Consider the following 27764-nt stretch of genomic DNA (forward strand, 5'->3'; position numbering starts at 1 on the left):
TGAATGTTGACACAATTTAATGAGCAAAAACATGTTTTCCTTCGCTATATTATCATATAAACATTCCCTGAGATGACAATGAAACTCACTTTTTGAAATCTGTGATTTCAATCAATGGGATAAAATTTCATTACAAATGTTACATTTTTTTTGAGTTTCATCTTTTATGAAGATGCACAAAGTAACTAAAACATTTTAAAATAACTTACAAAATGACAAAAAAAAAAATGTTCACAATACAATTTAAGAAACGAGTAAACAAAACTTAATTCACAGATAAATTATTTCAAACCAAGCATAAACCAGTTACACACTACCTGACTAAAGTCTTGTCGTTGATTCCAGTTGTCAGAGCAACAAATAATAACTGGATCAATTGGGAAGTGGCAGAAGGTCGATTTTTTGATGAATCATCTGTTGACCTGCATCCCGATCATCACAAATACTGCAGAAGACCTATTGGAAAGTCTGGTGAATGAAAAATTATGGTTTGGGGTTACATTCAGTAAAGGGGTGTGCGAGAGATCCGCAGAGTGGATGTCAACATCAACAGCCTGAGGTATCAAGACATTTGTGCTGCCCATTACATTACAAACCACAAAAGAGGGCAAATTCTTCAGCAGGATAGTGCTCCTCATCATACTTCAGCCTCCACATCAAAGTTCCTGAAAGCAAAGAAGGTCAAGGTGCTCCAGGATTGGCCAGCCCAGTCACCAGACATGAACACTTATGAGCATGTCTGGGGTAAGATGAAGGGGGAGGCATTGAGGATGAATACAAAGAATCTTGATGAGCTCTGGGAGTCCTGCAAAAATGCTTTCTTTGCCTCCAGATGACTTTATTAATAATTGATTTGAGTCATGTAGATGACTGTATGGATGCAGTCCTCCAAGCTCATGGGAGTCATATACTATATTCATTCTTTTTCCACTGCACCATGACTTTATATTCTATACTGGACATTATTTCTGTTAAGTCAGACCTTACTGTACTAATTAAATTATTAAAAATCAAGGCATGATCATTTTATTTGGGTCCATATCCTGGACCAGGCCGTATCCAGAGCAGCTGCTGTAGTGGTCATGGAGGAGGGGAGAGCAGTGACGCTCCAGGGACAGACGAGTCTTCGCTGAGGTCCAGCTTCTGAGCCACCGCCGCTGAGACTGCAGCTCTGCACAAGACGTTTGGCCAGCGGAGAAATTAAAATGGTCGTACCCAACTGAGTCTGGTTTCTCTCAAGGTTTTTTTTTTCTTCACTTTCGCCAATCGGTGAAGGTTTTTTCCCCTCTTCGCTGTCGCCTCTAGCTTGCATGGTTTGGGATCAATAAACCACACTGAACTGAGCTAAACTGAACTGAACTTAAACACTAAAAAACTGAACTACACTGTTCCAATTTACTATGACCATTTATGTGAAGCTGCTTCGACACAATCTACATGGTAAAAGCGCTATACAAATAAAGCTGAATTGAAATGAAACAAGCGTAATCTAGAGGCCTTTGCCTTTCATATAAGCCACTTTCAATACCAAATGATCAACTATAAGTTATTATTTCTTGTTCCTAAAACTTGAATAGGCAACAAGACTTTTGTCGGGATGTATATATAAGGAGTCAACTTAATGCTCTGCCATAAAGCTCTTTGATAGATGTCGACACCTTTGGGCTGATTTACACAGAATGCATTTTTCCATTCCAATGTGCAACTTTTCCATTGTTTTTCAATGTAAATGCTCTAAACGGACGTTTATGAATATGCACTGCTCATCAAGGTCAGTCCCAAAGCAGTTTACCAATCACAAGAACTCTGAGGTGGGGCAAGTGTTGCCAGCGTATAAGTTTACAGTAGCAAGTTGGCATGCTAAAGTGCTTTTTAAAACCATTCCTGACTGCCACGTCTCATATTGTCAAAAGCAAAGATGCGTACTGTGGGAATGGCCCTTTATGCTACGTTCCATGCTGAGTCAAAGGTGGGAAATTCAGCAGTGAAATGTCCCACTTCTGACCTCAATGCTTTCCAGTCAATCGCGGTACATGAGATGTGAAGATTACATAATGTTATTGTGTCAAATGGGCTAAAACAAAAAGAAAAGAAAATGCAAACTGTCCTTCTCTGACAGTATTAGTATATATTATATCCCGCAAATAAATAGCAAATTGTGGCATGGTGCAAAACATTTGCATCTTGTGTTTGAATGTCATCACAAGCGGCTAGTCGACATCCACAAATAAAAGTTGACTTCAAACAATCTAGTCATTCAGTCCCTTATATATTATATATAGTTGAAGTCAGAATTATAAGCCCTCCTGAATTTTTTTTTCCAAATTTCGGTTTTCAACACATTTCGAAACATAAACGTTTAATACTCATTACTGATTTCTTTTATCTTTGCCATGATGACAGTAAATAATATTTGACTATATATTTTTCAAGATACTAGTATTTAGTGACATTTAAAGACTTAAGTAGGTTCATTAGGCAGGTTAGGGTAATTAGGCAAGTCATTAGCCCCTTTCACACAGTGACACCGGTATCTGGAAAATTTCCCGAACGACTTTACCGGTAAATTAAAAAAAAAAAAAAACGCTGTTCACACAGGCAAGGACGTTACGGATTTTTTCCAGGAAAAGACCATTTACACATCTAATCCAAAATACCGGTAAATTCTGACATCATCAACCAGAAACGAGCTCTAAACGGTTGGGCTTGTATTTTTAAACATTTGACTACATTTCAAACTCTGTGGATGGATCAGTATTGTGAACTTCGATGAAAACATAAGGAGGAACACTTTCACATGTTCAGATGTACATGATATGCGTGTGTGTGCTGGCGCTCAAGGGCACACGCGACATGTCAAGCAATTGAAGGAAGCAGAGCTTGAAGGTAAACAAACAACGGCTTCTGATGAACATATAAACATTATCAGACTAACTTCTATCAGCTAAATGTGTCTGAAAAAATATTAAAAGGTTTTTATTCTCATAAACCAAGCAGATGTGAATGTGACTGAGTTGTAATGTCTCATGTCAGCACGTTCTAGAGGTGTACGCGCTCTTTCTGGGAATCCTCCTTTTGCGTTCACACAGCGCAGCATTCCGGCAAATTACCGGTAATGTTACAACTTCTCTTTCTGGAAAATAGCCAGAAAGAATTTACCTTTACCGGTATTTTCAAAAAGGGCCTGTTCAAACATACAGACCTTTCCGGAAAGGTTTGTATGTGTGAAAGGGGCTATTGTATAATGATGGTTTGTTCTGTAAACAATTGAAATAAATATAGCTTAAGGTGGCTAATAATATTGATCTTAAAATGGTTTTAAAAAAATTAAAAACTGCTTTTATTCTAGCCGAATTAAAACAAATAAGACTTTCTCCAGAAGAAAAAATATTATCAGACATACTGTGAAAATTTCCTTGCTCTGTTAAACATCATTTAGTAAATATTTGAAAAAGAAAGACAAATTCACAGGAGAGCTAATCATTTTGACTTCAACTGAATACACACGCACACACAGTACTTTGGCATGAAGTACAAAAGATTTGCGATAAAGAGAGTGTACAGCATTTAAAATGCATAATAAGGTTTGTGCATTTCATCCCTCACTCTTTTGACGCTGGCTCAGGTCACGCACTGCACTGGAGGATCCAGAGCGGATCCAGATCTCCGTCTCTGAAGGGTTTTAGCTTGGAGGATAGTACTGACTGTACTGGCTCCATGGGCTTTGGTAGCTGCCATAAGCTCCATACTGCAGCTGTTAGGGCACAGGACAATATTTGGATTTAAAGCAAATTCAAAACCACTATATCAGGGGTGCTCAACCCTGCTCCTGGAGATCGACCTTCCTAAAGAGTTCAGCTCAAACCCTGATCAAACACACCTGAATCAATTAATTAGGACCTGAACAGCACTTGATAATTACAGGCAGGTGTGTTTAATATGGGTTGCAACTGAAATCTGCAGGAAGGTCGATCTCCAGGAACAGGGCTGGTCACCCCTGCACTAACGTAGACTAACCATGTTCCGTACACTTTTCGCTATTCAGCGCACTCAAACGACCACTCCTCCGTCATTGAAAGCCAGATAAGCATGCTTGTGTGTTCATTCTCTGGGGGAATACCTATTGCACAATCCAAATCTTGATTTATGTCTTTTGGACCAGTAGTTTTTGAGAAAAGATGGGATAAGTACCGCCTTCGCATGTGTACGGAAGATGATATGTATTAACGGTGTTCCGTACACGACTAAAATAGTGTTCCGTACAGGGCGCATAACTTTAATTTACTGGCAAAAATGGGCATTGTTTGAAGTCTTATTAAATTCTTATGTCAGAATATACTATTATTGTGTTTAACTTGAAGTTAATGATATATTAAATAACTCTTTTATGAAAGTTTTAAATGAAATAGCTTCAAAATCATTTACTTTTTATATCATGTTTATTTTATTACAGCATGACAATTTAAAATATAAAAACATTAAATTCATGCACATTGAAGCTAACTTGACTGACCTTTTATGAATATAAACATCATTACTGCAAAAGGAGGATCCAAACAGCGTTTGCAGCCTGTCTCTCAGGCGGAGAGTTGCGACATGCGGTATTTACCCACAATTGACGTTTAAACATCCCCATTTCAAAGCATTTATTTAACAAAAGATAATTTATTTAACAATTTGTAATAACATAATATTCACTTCATAAAGACTGTAATACCGTGTGATGCATAAATTAAATGCAAAAGCATATTGTCGGGGCTTTTAATGTCTCCCCTCACACTTTAAGCTTTAAGCTTGACACTCGCACTTTAAGCTTGCCCACTTTCTGTTTTCAAGCGCATTAGGTGGACATAGCAAACTTACTGATTTTACTTGGAAACATATAGTAGGAATGTCTCTGTTGTGGTTGGGGCTGAAAGAGTGAGAATTAAAGATTACACAGATATATAGCTTGCCTACGACCCATAAGTATTTATTCAGAGATTAACGTTAAAAGGTCATCTGTACGGAACATCGTTGTGTACGGAATATGGTTAGTCTACGTTATATGTTTATCACTGGAAAGTTTCCTTTAAAGGTGCTGTGTGTAAGTTTATGACTCTTCTAAAGCATAAAAATACCCTAATATGTTTGCAGATATTTAAGAAACATGCTTAGTGAACATTCTTGTGTATCTGAAAAACAATGCTGAAGTCAGATATTCTGCTTTGAAAATGTGTGTTATGTGCTGGAACAGTTGTCTTTGTTTTGGTCCCTTTAACCCGCCCACTGCCACTTTAGCCAATTATATTTCAGCCCACGGGTTGCCTTGGTGGAAAACTGCATATTTGATTCATTCAGTCATGAAGGCTCTCAAAGCATGCGTCCATGACCGGAATGCGATCTCCGACGGACAGTAGCAGACTCCGAAATGAGATGCAGATTCAGAGTTCCACATGAGGTTATTAATTAACAAGTAATATAAATATTACGAATGTAAACATTAGGTGAGCAGGTTACACTGTAACCCCGTGAACGAACAACAACCTACATGACAAGATTTGCAGTGATGAGTAATTTGGCTGCTCCAGACAGAACACGACAGAATTGTAAATTCAGCCATTCAGATGCACAGAATATGCACTCACTCACAAAATGGTAAGGTTTATAATTTAATTAATGCATATTAAACCTCTTTAACCTTATTAAATGTAGATGCTGAATCACTGATATGTTGGTTTGCTGAGTCGCAGTTCTAAAGTTCAATATTAAACAGTTTATTTTATTGTGAAGATCTGAGGTGAACTATCTGCTGCTGCTTTCAGTAGTATGGCAATAAATGTCATGTAAAATGGCCTTCAAACTCACAATATTAGCATTTAACACTGAATAACGCACATGAGGTGTACCTGAGGTGATCATTGTCAGTTTATCCTGCTGTTAAGCTGCATTTGAGATGTTAGTTAGAACAAAAACTCCTTTTAATATGGAGAATATTCCTTCTATCGCGTGCCGTTGCTTTTATTTTGAACAGTTTAAATCAACGTTTAGGTTCGATAGTTAGGCACACTTCTGTTTGTGTCATCAATCTGGTATCCTGCGCTTGCATGTGTTTTAAACCAGGAACGTAACACCTAGTTCAACCACTGGGTTTCAAACGTACATACCGCACCTTTAATGTGACTATTATGCTATTTTAAACATTTGCACAAACTCCGTCATCTACCTGGTACCAGCTGCTGTAGTTTCCATATGACCCACTCATGTCTCCGCCCATCAAAGAGGGAGGCGGTGTCGTCATGGGAACCTGAGGCATTGTGGGCGGAGCTGTCTGTGGCACCGTCATGGCAGATATATAGTCCATTTTGCTCATCTTTTCTGGGTCATAATCATCACTGAAGGAATACAGAAAAACATTTAAAGGTCTGGCAAATCTAAGTGTTGCGATGAGATTCCTGGTGGCACGGTGGCTCAGTGGTTAGCACTGGCCTCACAGCAAGAAGGTCATTGGTTTGAGTCTCATCTGGGTCAGTTGGCATTTTTGTGTGGAGTTTGAATGTTCTCCCTGTGTTGGCGTGGGTTTCCTCCGGGTGCTCTGGTTCCCCCCTTAGTCCAAAGACATGCTCTATAGGTGAAATTGGTAAACTAAATTGGCCGTAGTGTATGCATGTGAATGCGAGAGTGTGTATGGGTGTTTCTCAGTACTGGGCATCCGCTGCATGAAACATATGCTGGAATAGTTGGCGGTTCATTACACTGTGGCAACCTCTGATAAATAAAGGGACTAAGCCGAAGGAAAATGAATGAATGAATGAGATTTCTGGGATAGTTTATTTGAGCTCACCTGTTGTCCGCTGCTCTCTTTGCATCATGTTCTCTCAGTAGCTTCTGGTGCTCCTCATGCAAACTCAAGACGCTGAAAAAATAAGACAATGATCTAAGTAACATTTATTTCAACAAATGAATAAAGAACAGATTTCACACGAGTCAAAAAGTAAACAGTGAGGAGATAAACAGTTGAAGAAAAAATTATTAGCCCTCCCGTTACATTTGAATTCTTTCAAAAAATATTTCCCAAGTGCCGTTTAACAACGGGAAGGTTTAATCGCATTTTAAACAATAGTTTTGAGAACTAATTTCTAATTACTTATTAATTTTCTCTTTGCCATGAGGACAGTTCATAACATTTACTGGTTTTATAGTATTATTTAGCTTAGAGTACAATTTAAAGGCTTAACTAGGCGAGTTTGCTTTATTAGGCATGTCATTGGACAACAGTGGTTTGTTCTGTAGCCAACTGGATAAAATAATCTTAAAGGAGCTAATAATGATACAAAATTATTACAATTTTCTCCAGAAGAAACAAAATATAATAGGAAATACTGTAAAAAGTCCCCATTTAAATATAATTTTTGAAAAAGAATTAAAATTGCACAAGAGGCTTAGAAATATACATACACACAATAAAAATAAAAATATCCTCATTCATAGCAAGGTTTCTCAACCTATTTCACTTTGGAGTCCACTTCTTTCTCAAATCAATTTTTGAAGGCCCACCTGTCTGACATTTTCTCTAAAATGTTTGTATGAAATGCTCATTTAAACCTTTATTTTCAATATTTTTAATATTAACAAATATTATGCTATATTATATTATATTATTATAACAAATATATATTATACATTTGTTGTGCCTTCTATTATTTTGTATTATCAGCATTTTATAAAAAATATATTTAAATTGAATTATATATATATATATATATATATATATATATATATATATATATATAATTTAAATTATATATATTCAATTTAAATATATTTTCATATATTAATATATTTGCTAATATTATATTTGTTAATATAATTTTATATATATATATATAAAAATTTTATTTTAGTTATTTAGTTTATTATTTTAGTGGACTGACTGAGTATCTTCTATTAAATATCTACTATTCAGAAATATACAGACTCATGTAATATACAGTAAACACCCTAAATCTGTTGAAACGCGTCAATCTGATGGCGTTCGAGTTTGCAAATGGATAATATTGGGAGATCACTGACAGGAACAGTGAACAGCTCTGCCAGAGCGCGTCATAAGCTCATATGCAAGTTTAATTTACATTCAACAGCAGAAACACCAACAAGCCTCACTCCTCCTGTAGGGCGCGCGTCTGCTGTAAAACACTCACTTCACGCACAGTTTGTAAATGAACAGACTGACCTGTACTAGTTGCAGATGCGATCATGAGGCTGTTTTTTTGCTGAGTTTGAAGTGATCAATCAGAGAACAGGATAAGGCCCATATCTTTAATTATTTTAATATAGCATATTATAATGAAATATTATCATAAAGAGTTCATTTTAATCTTGTGGTCCACCTGCAGAGTAGCTGAGGCCCACTGGTTGAGAATCCCTGATTTAGGGCATTTTGTTTTTAGAAAACTGTATTTTAGGTAACTGAAATACAGGGTAATTTGATTTATAAAATATGGCATGCTATTTTTTATTTCATGAAAAATAAAAAAGTTATATTATTACATAAAAACTTAAATCCCTAAATTGTAAGTCCAGAGAAACTTTAAGCACATCTTAAGTAGTGTCATTGTTGCAAGAAATAAAAACATATTAAAATGCTGATTTATATATCTCACATCATTATTTTTAATATACTATGTTAACTTTAGTAAACATAAAACATAACTAATATTCCAGAAACTCCATCTAAAACGTTCCAAATGAAATGTAACCTTTGTACTGTGGTGCCAAAGTCCTCAGCAAACTGCAGGCCGCGCTGGGAGAAACGGATTTTGGTTTTCGGGGAGAGAGGAGCAGCCAGAGCTTTAGCCACACACTGCTGAACCCCAGCGCCATTAACTCGCAGGTCACCACACAACTCCAGCTCCAGAAGATTCTGATACAGTCGAGCATTATCCTGAAGATGCGAGAATAAGCCATTCCATATCAAAATAAAATTGAGTGCGCAATCTTGAATGAAAAGCATATCTCAATATTTCTGGGATTAATGAAAATGAATGATTCGTTGATTCAAGATTCATTTAGAACTGGAGCAAGCGACAGTCCCCTATTATGAGAAATCATATGTTTACTCCTTCGATTGCAGATGCTACATTTAATTGCTGGATAGAGAAATGACTAACCACACTGAACGATTTATATAGCGATTCCAATATTATGTCCTTCGACCAAATAAGAACAAAATACAATATCCCCGAAACAGATTTCTTTAGATATTTACCGCTCCGCAGTTTTATGATTTCTAATACAGTACTTTCCAACTTTACCTACAGAAACATTACTTGACACCATTTTAAAAACCAACCCAGATCTCAAAGGTAATATAGGTGTGATTTACTCTTATCTCCTCACAAAATCTAACTTCAGTAACAAAGTCGAAACAACAATGGGAAAATGAACTTGAGTTGATGCTCCCAGAGGAAATTTGGCAAGACATTAAGATTCATTCAACTTCAATTTGTTTGCAACATACAATTATTCAGTTTAAAGTGGTCCATCGCCTTCATTGGACAAAAGCAAAATTAGCAAAACTTTTGACGAACTATAAATCCCTTATGTAATAGATGTGAAGTAGAGATAGCTAATCACACACAAGTTTTGGTCATGTTCTAAAATTACCACGTTCTGGCAATTATTATTTAATTTCTTTCAAATGTTTTACATGCATCAATTGTCCCTTGCCCTATTATAGGAATATTTGGTAAATTCACAGATCCCAGTTTAGACAATAATACTAAAAGCATGATTTCTTTTTCAACATTAGTTGCTAGACGTCTTATACTGCTTAAATCAGGGGTCACCAACCTTTATGAAACTGAGAGCTACTTCTTAGGTACGGATTAATGTGGAGGGCTACCAGTTTGATAAACACTTCTCAAATAACAAATTTGCCCATTTTACTTTTAATTATACTCTATGTTTTGGTAATAGTTAATAATATTCATCTATGTGAAGACACTGATCATGTTAATGATTCTCACAAAAGTTATCAACAGTGATTTAACAGGGTAGGAAATACCCTGTATTTAATGCATCAATGTGCAACACTTTATTTTTATATATCTCTGCAAATATTTACATTTTTAAATGATTACTTCTATATTAGATGAAGCTTACTGGTAAGTGGCACTATGGTGAGCTATTTTTAGAACAGGCAACACACCTCGCAGGCCATGTTGATGACCCCTGGCTTAAATGGAAGGACAAATTTCCTCAAACTTTTAATCATTGGATTAGGGACCTTATGTACTGTAAGAGCCAGTGATGCATAAATCATTAGTGATAATAATTTAGTTAAAAAGGTTAAAACATGATAAAAATTGATATTTAAATATAATAAGAATTCATTGTGATTGTAATATCTAAAATGCATAATTTAATAATTGATACAATTTAATAACATTTACTTTGGTATTTTGGCTTCCGACAGCAAAGCGTCATGAGTTCATTAGTACATATGTTTAAGTCAGACTGCAGTTATGGATGTTGGCAGCAACAGTTTTTTGACTGAGCTGATCGAGCCTATTGTAACTTTGTATTTTTGTTTGCATTTCTTCAGTAAACCTTTTTTAAAAGAATATTCGGTCTTATTCGTGTTTTTGCAAATACTGGTAGTTGGAATAGAAGCTGCAAAAGGTGGTATATAAGGATTTGCACAAAAGGTGTGCCACTACAAGTACCACCTTACAATGGAGAAGATTCCACTCCACCAAAGGTTGCAGTCAAAAATTGTACCTTATTTGGCAGCCAATTCTGACATATAAAACAAATGGATCCAAGCTTAATATTTTCAGTTTGACCGTTGTTTATTTATATCTCATGTTTTTTTTCCTTCCCTCCTATTTATTTTATTTTAATTTCTATCTAAATTAATTTATTTCTTTAGTTTACATTTGCTAAGCCTATTGTGACTCATTGTGTGTGTCTGTATGTACAATAGTTGAGTGTACATGTAATGAAACTTTTATCTACTTGTATATATCATGACATGATGTAAAACAGATACAAAAATGGGCATAACATATTGTATAGAAATGGTGCAGTGGGGCGGGGGGCTCTGTTGGAGCAAAGATAATTTGTCTTTGTTTTTCAAATACTTTTAAAATTGATGTTTTATTGACCAAGATCAATAAAAAAAAAAAAGAAATGGAGCAAGCGACTATGTTTCTGATTGGATCAATGAATCATTCATAATTTTTGTTTAACGACAGATTAATACAGGAATGAAACACTGAAGTGGACTTTTTTCATTGGCAAACAACAACAAAAAACAACAATATTGCATTTAAAATGTAATTTAAGCCCATTTCAGACTACACAACTCTTTCCCCCAATTTCGACACGGTTTGCTTGGCGTTCATCGTGAAACTACCATGACAGAATAAAAAAAAGATGTTTTACCGGACTCAGCTCAATGGCCTCCTGCAGGACAGCGCGGGCTTTTCCAGGACTCTTGCACAGCTTGTGAAGGAATCGAGCCAGTTTAATAGAGTAGAAGGCATGAAGTGAGGGCTGGTGTTTACTCTGATCCACTGTCTCCTTTAGAAGTGACTCTGCCACATCCAGGCGGCCCGCTCTTCTCTCCAGACCGACCCTCCCCAAACGCACTGCTGCCAGACCAGGCATTGACAACTCAAGAGACTCTAGGATGCGCTGCGCCTCGAAAATATTACCTGCGAGACAGAAAAGAAGCTGAGTGGGAACGTAAAACAGAAATTATGCTACAACTGAAGAAAAAAAAAAAAACAGGAAAACGGCTGTAACTGGGGGAAAATATGAATACACTACCGATTTAAAGTATTGGATTAGTACGATTTTTAAATTTTTCTCTACTTTTTTGGACAAAAATACAATAAAAACTGTACAATCACAATGTTGTTACACTTTATTTTTCAATTGAGTTTTCCTAATGAATTTAGCTTAAATTTAAATTTATTTCAGTGATTGAAGGCTGAATTTACAGACTCATTACTCTTAAATAAATACAAACTGTAAAACAGTTATTACTGGGAGGGGAAAATATGTATACACTACAGATTAAAAGAATTAGATTAGTAAGATTTGTATATATACTTTTAAAAGTAACCTATTCTGTACTTGTTTGACCAAAAACATAAAAAAGACATAAAATCGCAAAATATTGTCACAATTTAAACGTTTTTCTTTTTTGAATTTAGTTAACATTTCAATTTCTTCCAGTAATTCAAAGCTAAATTTACAGCATTGTTACTCCAGTTTTCTGAAAAACAGCTATAATTGGGAGGAAACAAAAATATACACTACTGAACAAAAGTATTAGATTAGTAAAACTCTAAAATATTTAAGTAGCTCATTCTGTACTTGTATGACTAAAAATACAATAAAAACAGTATAATCGCTAAATATTCTTACAATTTAAACAGTTTTCTTATTGAATGAAGTTTAAAATTCAGTGTTTCAAAGCTGAATTGACATCGTTACTACTCCAGTTTTCAGAAGAAATTTTTTTTTTGAAAAACAGCTAAAACTGGGAGGGAAAATATGTTTACACTACAGATTAAAAGCATTAAATTAGTAAGATTAGTAAATATTTTTAAAAGGAGCTTATTTTGTACTTATTTGTCCAAACAATATGATACCAATAGCAAAATTGAATTTAGGTTTTTTTTTTTTAAAGAGTGAAATAAACAGCTATAACTGGGAGGGAACAAAATTATACACCACTGATCACAATTATTGGATTAGTAAGATTTGTAAATATTTTTAAAAAGCTTATTCTGTACTTTTTTTTGACCAAAAACACAAAAACAGTATAAATCACAAAATATTGTCACAATTTAAACAGCTTTTTTATTCATTTATATATTCGAAGCTGAATTTACAGCATCGTTACTCCAGTTTTCTGAAGTACAAAAAACCTACTATCAAAACTGAGGGAAAATATGTATACACTACAGATCAAAAGCATTGAATTAGTAAGATTTGTAAATATTTTTAAAAGGAGCTTATAAATAAATAAATGTAATTTATTTCAGTGTTTCAAAGCTGAATTTACAACATCGGTACTCCAAGTTTTCTGGAAAATTTATTAAAAAAACTTTAAAAAACATGACTTGCATTACAGGAAATATGGCAGATTGTTCTGTTCTTGTTAAATTATATTTCAAATAAACTTGGTTCTTTTGTACTTTAATCAGAAACAAATCATATCTTCATACTTTTATCATAATCATGTTACATTATATTTTATATGTGCTGTATATCATACTGAGCAGCTTTAGAAAGCATTAAAATATGATGATCTGCAGTTAACTCTTATTATTACTCAGTCATTAATAATGATTCTTCTAATTAACAATGCTGAAAAAACCTTCCTCTATAATTTTTTGTAAAATGCTGCATTTTACTCAACATATTACTTAAAATTAACAGCATTAGTATGAAATATATTTTTTACATTATAAATGTCTTTTCATTCACTTTTAAAGTATTTAATGTGGACTAGAATGATAAAAAAATCAACACATTTTAATGGTAGTTCTGAATAGTGGTGTATCACAATTTCCACAAAAAAAAAAAACAACTATTTTAAACAGTTTAACAGTTTTAATTTCTGAAGGATTGTGTGACACTGAAAACTAGGAGTAATGATGCAAAAAATTAATTAATTTTAATTTATATTCGATAGGAAAACAGTTATTGAAACAACAATATTTTACAGTTATTTATCAAATAACTGCAGCCTTGGTGAGCAAAATAGGCACCTTATATAACTGATCCCAAACTTTTGATCAGCAGTGTATATACAGTTGAAGTCAGAATTATTAGCCCTCCTGTATATTTCTTTCCCCAATTTCTGTTTAAAGGAAACAAGATATTTTTCAACACATTTCTAAACATAATAGTTTTAATAACTCATTTCCAATAACTGATTTATTTTATCTTTGCCATGATGACAGTAAATAATATTTGACAATATTTTCAGGATACTACTATTCAGCTTAAAGTGACATTTAAAGACTTAATTAGGTAAGTTAGGGTAATTAGGCAGGTCATTGCATAATGATAGTTTGTTCTGTAGACAATCGAAAAAATATATTGCTTAAGGGGCTAATAATACTGACCGCACAATGTTTTTTTAATATTATTATTATTAAAAACTGCTTTTATTCTAGCAGAAATAAGACTTTCTCTAGAAGAAAAAAATACTATAGGAAATCCTGTGAAAAATTCTTTGCTCTGTTAAACATCATTTGTGAAACGTTTGAAAAAATTCAAAGGTAGGGCTAATCATCCAACTGTATTTAAAAAAGCGTTTTATTTTATGCTACATTTTCCAAGCTAAACTGATTTCTCACCGTGTTTTTCCTCAAACAAGGCCCACTGTAAATGGATGCTGTGCTTGTATGGAAGATGGATTTGGCAAGCTCTGCGGTAGACGTTACGCACCTCCTCCAGACCCCGTGGTGCCAGGTAACACACATACTGAAACACACAACAACAGATTACAAATCCGTCACACAAACCAGCCCGTGAGATATAATTTCCTCTTACTTTATTCCAGAATTCCTCATAGAGTGCACAAGCGACGAGACAGCGCTCGAACAAGATTGTTACTCTGTCGTGTCCAGCTACACATGCTTGTTGTGAGCCTTCATCTCCCTCCACAGCTTCATTATTATTATTTCCTGCAGCAGTTTCAGCTTCTCCTATCTCCCAGTCCAGATAACTGTGCCAGGCTTTCAGCTGGGCTCTATCCAGAGGCTTCACGTGGAAGTACGGCCTTTTAATCTGGAAACAGGAAAGAAATTATTTATTTCTATTTTATAAATTATAAATTATTTATTTCAATGTTTTACGCTTACAAAGGCTGCATTTATTTGATGAAAAATATATAATTAAAACTATGAAATCGGAAAAAATTTTGCCAGTTTAAAATAATTATTTATATATATATATATATATATATATATATATATATATATATATATATATATATATATATATATATATATATATATATATATATATATATATATATATATATATATTTTTTTTTTTTTTTTAAATGTTTTTAATTTATGATCAGGGTTATTACTCCAGTCTAATATTCTAAAGAGCTCATTTACTGCTCAAGAAACATTTTAGCTGCTCGATATGATATACTGAATCACATGACATTATATGAAAATATGATATACTGCACATAAAATATAATACATATGGTTTATACAAATATAATTAAACAATCTGCCATATTGCGGCTTCACAGTGGCTCAGCGGTTAGCACTGTCGCCTCACAGCAGGAAGGTCGCTGGTTCGAGTCCCGGCTGGGCAAGTTGGCATTTCTGTGTGGAGTTTGCATGTACTCGGATGGTGTGGGTTTCCTCCAAGTGCTCCAGTTTCCCCCACAGTTTAAAGACATGCTGTTACGGTCCGTGGGAGTTTTTTTGTGCCTTCTCCCTCTCTGTATTGCTTGTCTCCCTTCGCACCTCCTTGTCTGTCATTTGCTCTTTGTCTCGCCCTATCACCTTTTGTTCCGCTATTTTCTCTACCAGGTACCTGCTGATTGGATCCCGAACCTGTCACTCCTCATTAGGGCGTTTCCTCGTGGACCAATTGGACTTCGTTCCACAGACTTTAAATTCGACCGGCACGCCTTGTTTTTCAGAGTGCTGTGCGTGTGTGTGTTGGTTTGGTTCGCTTGCTGCTGATCATACTGTATGCTTTGTTCTGTGTTTCTGAATAACTACACCGATGTAAATTAAGTCAATATGGTTAAAGAGTTTATCATTCCTTTTTGGGGACAAGGGAATAGTCTAACAAGTCGCGCGACATACATTTTGCCCGTAGGTAACTTCAATGTTCAGAAACACTAGGTAAGAGGGTAGGCGCCGCATTTTGTATTTTTGCTTATTATTTCAGGGAGTTTAGGTGTGGCGTCGCAAACGCTGAAGATTTCGGTGTCTTTTTCACATTTTGATTTTTATTAGTAAGTTTAGAGGGGGATCTTGTGTTCTAGTTTAGGTGGCTTTTGGTTTTGTTTAGTTCTTTGCTTTGGCGCCACTCTAGTTCCTTTTTCCCTGAAACTTTTTGATTGTATTTTTTTGTAAGCCTCTCTTTTGTTGGCTTCATCTTTCTTCTCCTCGTAAGAGGAATAAACGAATAGATTGTAAAGTTTGTGTCCTCGTGTATTTTCCATCCATCTACTCAGTAATAATTTAATATTATAAGTGTTACGTTTATTCTCCCTAGACAACTTATTTAAATCGTAACACATGCGCTACAGGTGAATTGGGTAAACAAAACTGGTCGAGGTGTAGATTTATTTATTTATTGCCACATCAGCAACTTATGGCTATTTCATGGCAAGATGGCTATACATAAAAATATTACATGATAAAAACAAATTTGTATTACAATAAAAAGCTACTTAGATAAATATATCAAATATAAATAAATAAAAATTCACACAAAAATACATTCAAGATTAAATATGATTTTTCTGTTTAATTGTTGATAAATAATTTAAGATTCTTCCTGGTAGTAGCTTTATAAAAATGTCTATCAAAGTACTCTCCTTATAAAAATTGTCAAATGGTATTCAAACTTTCACATTCCAACAAAATGTTTGATAGTAAGAGCAGCCTGGCAGTAACTACATTTAGGTGGGTCTTTGTTATTGAGTAGATACGAATGAGTCCACCTAGAATGTCCAATTCGACATCTAGTATAGATAGTTTGATCATGCCTGGTTGGCCATAGTGTACGAGTGTTTTTGTGAATATGAGAGTATATGGGTGTTTCCCAGTACTGGGTTGCGGCTGGAACCCACTTCGTAAAACATATGCTGGAATAGTTGGCGGTTCATTCCACTGTGGTGACCTCTGATAAATAAGGGACTAAGCCGAAGGAAAATGAATGAATCTGTCATAATATCAGCAACGCAAGTCATGTATTTTAACATCATTTTAATTGTGTCTTTTTAGAATCTAGGATTTAAAAAATATCTTTATTTTTGATCATTTTAAATTAACTTGATTTTTTTTTTTAATTTTTAACTATTGATTTTTTTGATTGATTGAATATATTTTAAAATGACAATTTATTCCTGTATCTCAAAGCTGTATTTTCAGCATTACTACTCCAGTCTAATATTTTATTATGGCGATTATAGATTTTGTTTCTGGTGAAAAAAGTTCAAAAGAACTGCATTTATTTGAAATCTAATTAATTAGGAATAGAACTCTCTGCTGTATTTTCTGTAATGCTAATTATTTTTTTATACAAGTAGTTTTATTTGTGTCTTTTTAGCAATCTATAAAATGCAATGCTGAATGACAGACAAGTCAGTCTTTTAGTTTCGCTTTAAAAAAAATTATTAGGGTTTACTGCAAATGTTTATGAATTCCACTATTTTCTGCATTTTATTATTTTTTCCTGTTAAATTTAATGAGTTTGTTGTAAAGGGATGGGGATTCAAATGCACATTTCTAATGTGTGTAAACTTTTTGTTGTGTAATAGTAAACATATTACACTCTTTCTGGAAAAAAATTAATGCAAAAAAGCAAAAGCCAAGTCTTACAGCTTCCTCAAAGTTCCACCTTTTCCTGACTTCTGCCTCATTCTGTTGGTACACTTGCTCTCTGCTGACCAACAGGAGCTCCTGCATCTTTTGCACTGCTTCTTCCTGTATAACAGATTAAAATGATCATATCAACAGTCTAAAATTCTCACGAAGAAAGCTATAGAGTGGGTAAAATAAGTATTGAACACATGATTTTTCCTGGTAAATATATTTCTTAAGAAGCTGCTGACATGAAATTGACCCAGATTTTGGTAACAATGCAAAGATACAAATAAAACAAAGCAAACTAATTACAGAAAAGTGTGTAATAACAATGGAATGCCACAAGGAGAAGGTACTGAACTTCTGAAATGCATTTAATTCTTTGTGTAAATTACTTTTTTGATAGCGACAGCTTCAAGGAGCCTCCCATATGAAGAATGTAGTTGCATGTATTGCTCAGCTGTGATTTTTTCCCAGATTTCAACAAAGTGAAAATCTTGATGGTTCTTTAAATCTCATCGATCAACTCTGACCTTTAGTTCATATTTTCTATTGGATTCGGGTCAGGATATTGGCTGGGCCATTCTCGCAGCTTTATTTTCTTTTCTGAAAGCAGTTGAAAGTATTCTTAGCTATGTTTAAGATCACTGTGTTGCTGAAATGTCCACTCTGGTTTCATTTGGTAGTGCAAATGTTGGACTGAAGGAGCTAATATGAATTTACACTGACGAAGGACAGGGTTGCTTTCTAAAAACTGAGAGATTTCAGCTGCTGTCTGGGCTTTCCATGCACTTTTATGTATCCCTCTCTTCATGTGTTCAATACTCTTTCCAGAAGTTATTTCATTTTGTTACACATAACCTAGTTTCTAAACTACTTAGCTTTGTTTTCTTTTTATGTATGGACTACTTGCCCAATCCCAATTTTACCCCTTAGCCATCGTTTTGCGCATTCACATGAAGGCGCCCCAATTGTCTTCAGCTTTAAGGCGTTGGGCTAAGGAGAAGGGCTAGATAGCGCTTGAAACTGAGATTTTAGAGGACCACACTAGCAACCAAGGGGTATGAAAGTTGTAACACGGCTGCATACACAAGTAATAATTCCTGTATAGTATTCCCACAACATATTTTCAAGTCTGTCACTTGATGACACTTAAATACCCTGTCCAAAAAGTCTAGTGGCTGGGAATTACTTTTTACAGTGGTGGTATAACATTAATGTTTTTTTTTTGTGCTTGCATTATGTATAAATACACTACACAGTTACAAGCTAATTGTCATGTGATATTGTTATGATAATATGTTATTGTTGTCTTTGTTGATTTCCTGAAGATAAATACTAACAAATAACTAAGCCACATTAAAGTTGCGACAACATATGATAACGTATGATTTGGTTTGATGACATATGATTTCAAAGGCCAAAAGATTTGGAATTGGGTCTTAGTTGTTGACATGTTGACAAAACGGTGACATGTTCAATACTTGTAATTTACTAAGTAGTTTTAAAAATGTGTACTTTTAATTCCCCTTAAGTACATTTTTTGTGCTGTATCTGTACTTTTACTCCACTATTTTCCTTTAACAGACTGCATGTCACAGAGGAGAAAATGAAGGATGTCGACTGTATGATGACTGAAATCACCAAACAGCCTTACACAAATCGCTAAATGGAAAGAATGAAAAATAGAAGGAAGGGCAGAATGAGGGAAATGCCGAACAAAGAATAGAAGGAAGGACCGAACTAATGAAGGAAGGAAGAATTAAATGAATAAAGGAAGGATTCAAGAAAGGACTGAAAAAACGAAGGAAGTAAGGAAGGAAAAAAGTAGCGAAGGAAGAAAACACTAAGTAACAAACGAAAGAAGTAATGAACGAAGTAACGAACCAACAAATTAACGATTGAACAAAGTAACGAACGAACAAAGTAAAAAACGAAATAACAAATGAAGTAACAAACAACTGAAGTAACAAATGAATAAACAAAGTTACAAACGAATGAACGAAGTCATAAATGATTGAACGGAGTAACGAATTAAGTAACGAATGAAGTAACGAATGAACAAAGTAAGAAATGAACAAAGTAAAGAACAAAGTAAGGAACGAACAAAGTAACAAACGAACGAAAAAATAAAAGAACAAAGTAACGAACGAACAAAGTAAAAAACAAAATAACAAATGAAGTAACAAACAGCTGAAGTAACAAATGAATAAACAAAGTAACAAACGAATGAACGAAGTCACAAATGATTGAACGGAGTAACGAATTAAGTAACGAATTAAGTAACGAATGAACAAAGTAAGAAACGAACAAAGTAAAGAACAAAGTAAGGAACGAACAAAGTAACAAACGAACGAAAAAATGAAAGAACAAAGTAATAAACAAAGAAACGAACAAATGAACAACCGAAGTAACTAATGAGGTAACAAATGAAGTTAACAAACAAACAAAGTAATGAACGAACGAAGTAACAAAAGAATGAAGTAACGAATGAACGAGGTAACAAAGTAATGAACAATGTAATGAACTAACGGGAAAAAAATGAAGTAACAAACTAACAAGCGAAGTAACAAAGGAACGAATTAACGAACAAATAAATTAAAAAATGAACAAAGTAACTAAGGAACAAAGTAACTAACGAATGAAGTAACTAATGAACGAAGTAACTAACGAACAAACAAAGTAATGAAGTAACGACCGAACAAACAAAGTAATGAAGTAAAGGAATTAAGTAACAAATTACGTTTACAGGTCCCTGCATAAACTGCATGTAAACGCATCAACTTTTCACTGTGTAATACTAACTACACACTACTCTTTGAGTACTTTTAAAAGGGCTACTTTTTTCCCATAATTTGAGTCATATTTACAACAGATACTTTTACTCTACTTGCACTACATTTTTGGGCAAGTAAGGGTTCTTGAGTATGATTTTTCAGTACCCTTTCCACCACTGCTCATTTTACTGCTTATTTTACCCGCTACAAAAGAGTGAAGTGAGTTACCGAGTCCGTGCCATCATCTACATGCTCTTCATCGCCTGGCGGTCTCTCCTCTTCATCAGGACTGATTTCACTTGACCTCTCTTTTTTGGCTTGGATCTGGCTCTGTTTGTACTCAGCCCTCACCTTACTGAACTCCTCAGGAGAGACCGTGTCCTGAGGTGGCCAAGAGATCAGGTGAGTTTTCAGTCTGAGAGGAGGAGACAGAAATAAATCAACATCAACCTTGCTCAAGGGTCACGCTACTTTTTATGGACCATGAAAGCAAAAATGATATTGTGTTGATCTAGATTTGATGTGTTTAACTGCAGGTGCTTGACTGTTTACCAATTAGGCTTTTGTTGATGCAATTCAGCTGCATCTAAATATAAAGGGGGAAACAGATCACAAAATACGAGCGTGAGGAGAAACGGTAACAAACTCTCACAAATCCATGCGTGTGTGATGTGTTGTGCGTCTCATATCTGAGGAGTTGTGCAAGGAAGATAATGTTCACATATATAAGATATAGTCGCAGCACAAGCATAGCGTACTTCTCGTAGTGTGTGTTGTAGTGGCGTGTGGGGACGCTCAGGACTCTGTCGTATATCCTGGTCATGAAGGTCAGGTTGTTCTGCTCTTTCTCCCACTCGGAGTACAGATCCCACAGTCTGTCCGAATGGAAGTCCCAGCCAGCAACTGAAACCGCCTCCTCAAACACACTGAGAAGAGGACAGAGATTGGACTGCATGTTATGGCTTATAATAGCTTTAATGTAAAAAGTAACATGAAAATAAAAAATATAAAAACATTGAAATATTTCCCAAACAATGTTTAACTGAGCAAGGAATTTTTTCCTATAGTATTTTGTCTTCTGGAGAAAGTCTTATTGTTTTATTTTGGCTAGAATAAAAGCAGTTTTTAATTTTTAAAAAAACATTTTAAAGTCAATATTATTAGCCCCTTTAAAGGTTCAGGACACCCTGGAGAACTTTTTTTTATATTAACAGATTTGTTTGTGTTGAGCATCAGTTAAGACAATGTTAGCACCTGTCAGCTTTAATTATGGGGGAAAACTGGATAATTTTGAGCTTTTGTCAGCTAATTTCAGCTTCCAGGTTTAAAATGATTTTTGGTGCGGACCAAAATCGGCGCCGTAGCGAAGTACCGCAAGTGCAATGATGACGCGTCGGTTTCTCATAATTATTCCTATCGGAGTTTTCTTATCCTATGAGAAGAGCCGGCTGCTTAATTATTCATGAGACCTGCCAGACCTGCCAGTGTCAAGCCCGAGCTGTGAGACACGGACCCACGGCACACAGTATTTAGCCGTTCATGAAGGCCCATATGCGTTTGTTTCCATGATCCACGGGGTTTGTTGCATGTTTTCCCCCGCGATCTTGTCAGGGCCGATCATACGATATAGCTGTGTGTGTGCTGTTACGTCCCAGGACGTATTTGTTTCTGTTTTGTTTTTTTCTCTCTCTTTCTCTGCTACACCCTAATAGCTGATGAACGTCACCTGCTGCCACTAATGACCCATTCAGTGATTGGAGGACGAGTAAAGTCGTGGGCATTTAAGCAGCTTGTCTCCAATGGAACAGTGTGTTTTTGTGTGTGTGTGGAGGCTCTTTTTGTGAGACTTTAAAAATGTGCTTTGTTTAATCCTTTAAGCATTATTTGTTGATTAGGAGCTTTAATTTGTTTAAGTTCTGTTGATTCTGTTGACCACCTCATACAGCCTTTGTTTCGACCTCTTTTTGATTGTAAGTTTATGTTTTCAATACTAATTTGTTAAACACTCTTTACTCTTTGTTAATCAGGGATTGGGTTAGTAGAGAGAGGGGGTGCCGTTTTCCTTTTTGTAACAGTTTTCTCCTGTTTATGTCAGTAAGGGAGTGAGAGTATTTTTTATGTATTTTTCTTTTCTTTTATAGATTATTTAGTTCTTCCCTTTCTCTCAGTTAGAGAATTTTTGTTTGTTGTTTTGGCTTGAACCCCCTTTTGAAGTTTTTTTTGGAACCCTCCATTAATCCTTTAATATATATTATTAATCTTCATTCAGGTTGTATTATTTCTTTTGTTTAGTCCTTTGAGAAGCGTCTCATAGGACCTCAGTGCTGACACACACACACAAAACTCCATTAACATTCTGTTGCGTACCCGTGTCCCCCTAGACAGAGTTGAAGGGAACGTAACAGTGCTGCTAGCATTTTTGTCGGGAGAGCAGCACGAGAATTAGAGAATGGCGGACGCTGTCTTTTATCAGGAGTTCGTTCACATTCAGACACATCACTGTGCTGCTGTGTTTGCCTAAATCCTCCAGATTACCAGCAGGGCTAACGGTTAAAATAGACAGGGCAGGAGACCTGCTGCACTGAGTCTGCTGGATACGGGGATTGAGGGAGAAGTCCTCATTTATAGGGTTTACATGAACACACTTATCTTTATAATGATATAAATTGTGGTTATGTGTATATGAAATTACGAATAACAAATGTAGCAGGGCATTAAATCACTGTTCATTTCCTTGCATTTTGACTTTGTAAACTATAAACTCATGCGTCTCCTCACGGTTTGTCTCATTTTATGAGCTAACTGACAACAATAGTTGTCCGCTCACGTTCTCCCCTTCTGGCCACGCCCACTCCTGCCCGACGCTCGCGGAGCTCCACGCCCATTAATCATGCATCTTTTGAAAAAATTCTGAAGTAGACTTTGACCGAAAGTGGGGGGTGTCATGGCCCTTTAAGCAATATTTTTTGATGGTCTACAGCAGTGGTCACCAAACTTGTTCCTGGAGGGCCGGTGTCCTGCAGATTTTAGCTCCAACCCTAATCAAACACACCTGAACAAGCTAATCAAGGTCATACTAGGTATACTTGAAACATAAGGGTGGGTTGAGGCAAGTTGGAGCTAAACCCTGCAGGGACACCGGCCCTCCAGGACCGAGATTGGTGACCCCTGTACTACAGTATAAATTATTGTTATACAATGACTTGCCTAATTACCTTAACTTGCCTAGTTCAGCCTTTAAATGTCACTTTAAGCTAAATACTAGGATATTGAAAAATATCTAGTAAAATATTATGTGCTGTCATCATGGCAAAGATAAAATAAATAAATTATTAGAAATGAGTTATTCAGGCCCAATCCCAATTCTGGCCCTTAGCCCTTCCCCTTAGGCATGTCCCAATTCTCTTTATTTGAAGGCGTAGGACTAAAGCAGGGGTGTCCCAAGTCGGTGCTGGAAGGCTAGTGTCCTGCTGACTTTAGCTCCAACTTGCTTCAACACACCTGCCTAGAGATCTTGTAGTATACCTAGTAAGAGCTTGATTAGTTGGTTCAAGTGTGTTTGATTAGGGTTGGAGCTAAACTCTCTAGGACACTGGCCCTCCAGGACCGAGTGTGGACACCCCTGGGCTAAGGGGAAGCCCTTTCACATTCTGTTTCATGGGCCAAGGGGTATGGGAAGGGGTACAAAAATAGAATTGGGATTGAGCCTAAAACTATTATGTTTAGAAATGTGTTGAAAAGAAATCTTCTTTCCGTTAATCAGAAATTAGGGAAAAAATATATATACAGGTGGGCTAATAATTCTGACTTCAACTGTTTGTCTGAATTCAAAGTACTCATCAGAGTACTATAGTCAAAAAGTACGTACGTTATAGTTTAACAAACCCACACAGGCAGATTTTTTGCTTTCATAACATCTTTTAGCGAATCGTTCTTCCGGGATTCTATTAGGCTTCATAACACAGTTAATCCTTTTGCAAGTGAAAAAAAGTGTACCAGGACAGCATAGTTTGGTCAGCAGTACCTGCGGATGCGCCGTGTTGATTCAGGCAGGTTCATGTTGAGTGTTCCCAGCAGCAGGTTGATGTAATGGATCCAGAGATCAACACTGAGAGGGATTGACTTCAAACCTTGTTCACACACCTGTCACAGCAACCAAACAAAGCTTTCATTATTCTGCATATGTGTTTTACATATGGAAAAAAAACTGCATATTAAATGATTTAATCCCCAACTGGCCTATCCTAACCAACCATACATTTAAGAAAAGCCTATTCATCCAACTTTCAGATGATGTATAAATCCCAGCTTTCCTAAATTGATTTTGATGACTGGTTTTGTGAACTACGGTCACACTTAAAACTACGGACTAATGTTTAAAGGGTCACGAAACACCAAAACACATTTTCTGAGCTGTTGACAGTCGTATATGTGTCCCACACTGCTAAAAACACTATTAGGACACCTATGTTTCACTAAAAAGTGTAAATTGGTTGTTTTTGCGTTATTTCAAGCAAATTCGTACTTCTGGTTTGAAACAAATTTTTGAAGCTGCGTCACGGTCATGACATAATAGTGTGTATTTCAGCGTGCAGACTGGGCGTCTGTGCCAGAGTGTGTCTTCTTACGTCTTACAGTGTGATGCATTAATGCATGAGTAAGGCTTGATTCAAACCAATCAGCGCGCTCTATTGTGCAACTTCATTAATATTCATTACTGTCACAGTGTTTAGACGACAGAGACGCCACGTTGTGTTGGCAAAACAAGCGTGAAGTGTTGCTTTTATAGTTTGCTGCCGTTAAGTTTTGTTTTCATTTTCTCTCTGTGAGAGCTCATCTGGATGACGTGTGGATTAACAGTGTATGCGACGCTCGACAACAATAACTTACGTGTCTAAGGAGGAACATTGTTTACCTGAGAGCTGTTCTCATCTGCAAACGCTGAGATCCGGATTCGCTTTAGTCTCCTCTTAATAAAGACGCGGCTCTAGTTGCTGGTGATTGTCCTGTCTCTACAGATTTGGTAAGTGAGCGACCAGCGGTTTTTGTTTATTCAGTTTGTTCGTATCGAACTAAGTTAACTATTGCACGGAGTGTAAACATTTTAGCACCACAACCAAACTTTAACCTCGTGTATGATTTTTCACCGCATTTTGTGACCGGAATAACACACGCGGCTTTCTGACGCTACCTGCCGTGTGCATCTAAGTTTTCGGGAAATGCGGAGGGTTTTTTTCTCTCATTCGCCGTGCGGTATCAAACACTGCATGAAAAATACACGCTAAGAGCAGTTCCTCGAATCAAATATCTCGTTTGTCGCAAGGGACATGAATGAATTCCCTGAATGAAAGTGCCAAACTGCAGTTAAAGTCCCCCATTTAATAATTTGGCAAATAATTCGACTACAGATGTCCATGTAAACACAGTCACTTTGTCCCCTGTGTGTGTGTGTGTGTGTTTTGACTCTGAAGTCAGCGCGGCCAAATAGACACTCCCACAACATCCCTCTTTTCTTCCTCCGACACTCCCCCCTAAACAAAGCTGGACACGCCCACTTTTCTGACTTTTTCCGAAGTAGAGATGTGAAAACAACCAGCTGAAACGAGGGGGGTCATGGCCCTTTAAATATTCATTTTATTTTTAAAGTTGAATTAAACATTACATTTTAAAGTAATAATATCCTACTTGCCATTTCTTAGTAATTAACTGTGAAATTGACTAACTAAATCAGCATTTTTTTTCTATTGTTTTGGCTATGCATGTTCTGACCTCTTCAGCTTTCTCATTATGTCCAGCTCGTCTCTCAAGATCTGCAAACTTTTTCCAGTAACCGTAACACAGAGGATACCTCAGCAGAAACGCATTCAGGGCTTGACGGGAAGCTCTCATGTGGCCCTGCAGTCAAACAAATACAAAAAAAACTGTTGAACGTTTATGAATATGCTCTCAATTTTATTTGTGTGTATTTTTGTTCGTATTTTTCATGACTGCCAATCATGTCATATGGTTTAATCAGTCAATGCAAGTGCTTCGGCTTAAACAAAATGCTGTGTTGTGACTTCAGTAAGAAAAAACCAAGTGCAATGTCACGTGTGTCATTCTACATATAAATAATGCTGAGCTAAAAGAACAGCAACAAAAATAAAACTATTATTTTGGTGCCACCTCAAAAACAACACACATGTACCTCTTGTTCGCAGTACTGCAGAAGGTCAGTCCAGCTGTTGAAATTTTGAGGATTGTCACTGGTAATTTTCCAAAGTCTTTCGAAGTCTGCAGGCATTTCTCCCTCTTCCTCCTCCTCTGTAGTGATGGACGCCGTTGGGATGCCTGGATCTCCTCCATCTTGTCCTCTGCTCTCCTCATTATCAGGTTTGGGAAGGTCTGCATCTTCAGGCTCATCATGTTCTGCCACTGAAACACATGCATTACACTAAATACCCCTCAGTTCATTTATTGTCTCAAAAAAATATGAAAGGGACTCATACTAGTAAACTTGAGAAATATTACACATTTTAAGAAGCGATAATGCAGGCAGGCAAAGCAGTTTACAGATGCTTCTTGAAACTTAATTGAGATTTGGGGTTTTTTGACTTGTCATAAAGTGTTTTTTCAGTATAATGTAAAGAAAACCGCAGCAATTACATAAACAACCTTTACTGTTTTATTTACATTTGTATTATGAAAGACTAAAATATATATAAAAGACTATATATATATATATATATATATATATATATATATATATATATATATATATATATTTTTTTTTTTTTTTTTTTAAACATATGTTTTTCCTGGTTATTTATTCCCCCAAAAAACAACAGTTTTTCTTACTTGCAAATATAAAAAATAGGTAATATCCTGATATCTTTAACTATAATATGAAAAAATAAGTCAGAAATGTGAAATTAGAAACGTGGGGAAATAAAACTGCATATTGAATTAATATGAATAATTAGCATTTAAACAAATGAAAAAACGTACGCAATTCGTAATATTAAAACAAATGAACTGGGAAAGTGTAACGTTAGTGATAAATGTTAATTAACTGTCACTCTGAATACTGTGTTGGGGACGGAAGTTTTTCCCAAATAAAGGATATATTTAGATAAAAATTTTACTTATAATATTACAAAGATTACCGTGTCAAACATCACATAGAGGATCAAAATATTCAATTTCGAATCAACAAATCACTGGTTTGTTAGGTAGCTAGTGTACAAGACGCGCCTCTGTACCAACAAATGCACAAAAGCGTTTAAGATGTTAATACGACAAAGCATTCACACATGCATACAAAATTAGTGTTTTAAAAGATCTGTTTTAAAGAAAAACCTGGACAGTTTGCAAGATCTCTGTTGTTACTCAGTTCCTCTGCGCCTTCCGCCGCCATTACTGCCCACAAAAC

General features: G+C 35.7%; 1 protein-coding gene across 3 annotated transcripts; it reads right to left on the reverse strand.

Annotated features, from left to right (window-relative positions):
- Nucleotides 1-27764, reverse strand: si:ch211-114c17.1. 3 transcript variants are annotated; one of them, XR_012389978.1, is made up of 15 exons: nt 27692-27764; nt 26541-26767; nt 26123-26248; nt 24378-24496; nt 21112-21279; nt 20582-20768; nt 17592-17696; nt 14560-14796; nt 14364-14490; nt 11428-11699; nt 8739-8923; nt 6824-6895; nt 6206-6374; nt 3607-3754; nt 1-468 (listed from the first exon to the last, which is right to left on the reverse strand). XR_012389978.1 is itself a non-coding variant. In XM_002664461.7 (14 exons), the coding sequence occupies exons 1-14, from the start codon at nt 27747-27749 to the stop codon at nt 3683-3685; spliced, it is 2124 nt and encodes a 707-aa protein (XP_002664507.2). In that variant the 5' UTR covers nt 27750-27764; the 3' UTR covers nt 1-3682. The 3 variants fall into 3 exon arrangements, 2 of the variants coding, with proteins under 2 accessions (XP_002664507.2, XP_073778325.1); XM_002664461.7 differs by having other exon boundaries at nt 1-3754; XM_073922224.1 differs by lacking the exons at nt 21112-21279; nt 24378-24496; nt 26123-26248; nt 26541-26767; nt 27692-27764 and adding an exon at nt 20906-20939 and having other exon boundaries at nt 1-3754.

This window comes from Danio rerio, chromosome 14 (genome assembly GCF_049306965.1).
Source record: "Danio rerio strain Tuebingen ecotype United States chromosome 14, GRCz12tu, whole genome shotgun sequence".
In the NCBI taxonomy this organism is placed as follows: Eukaryota; Metazoa; Chordata; class Actinopteri; order Cypriniformes; family Danionidae; genus Danio; species Danio rerio.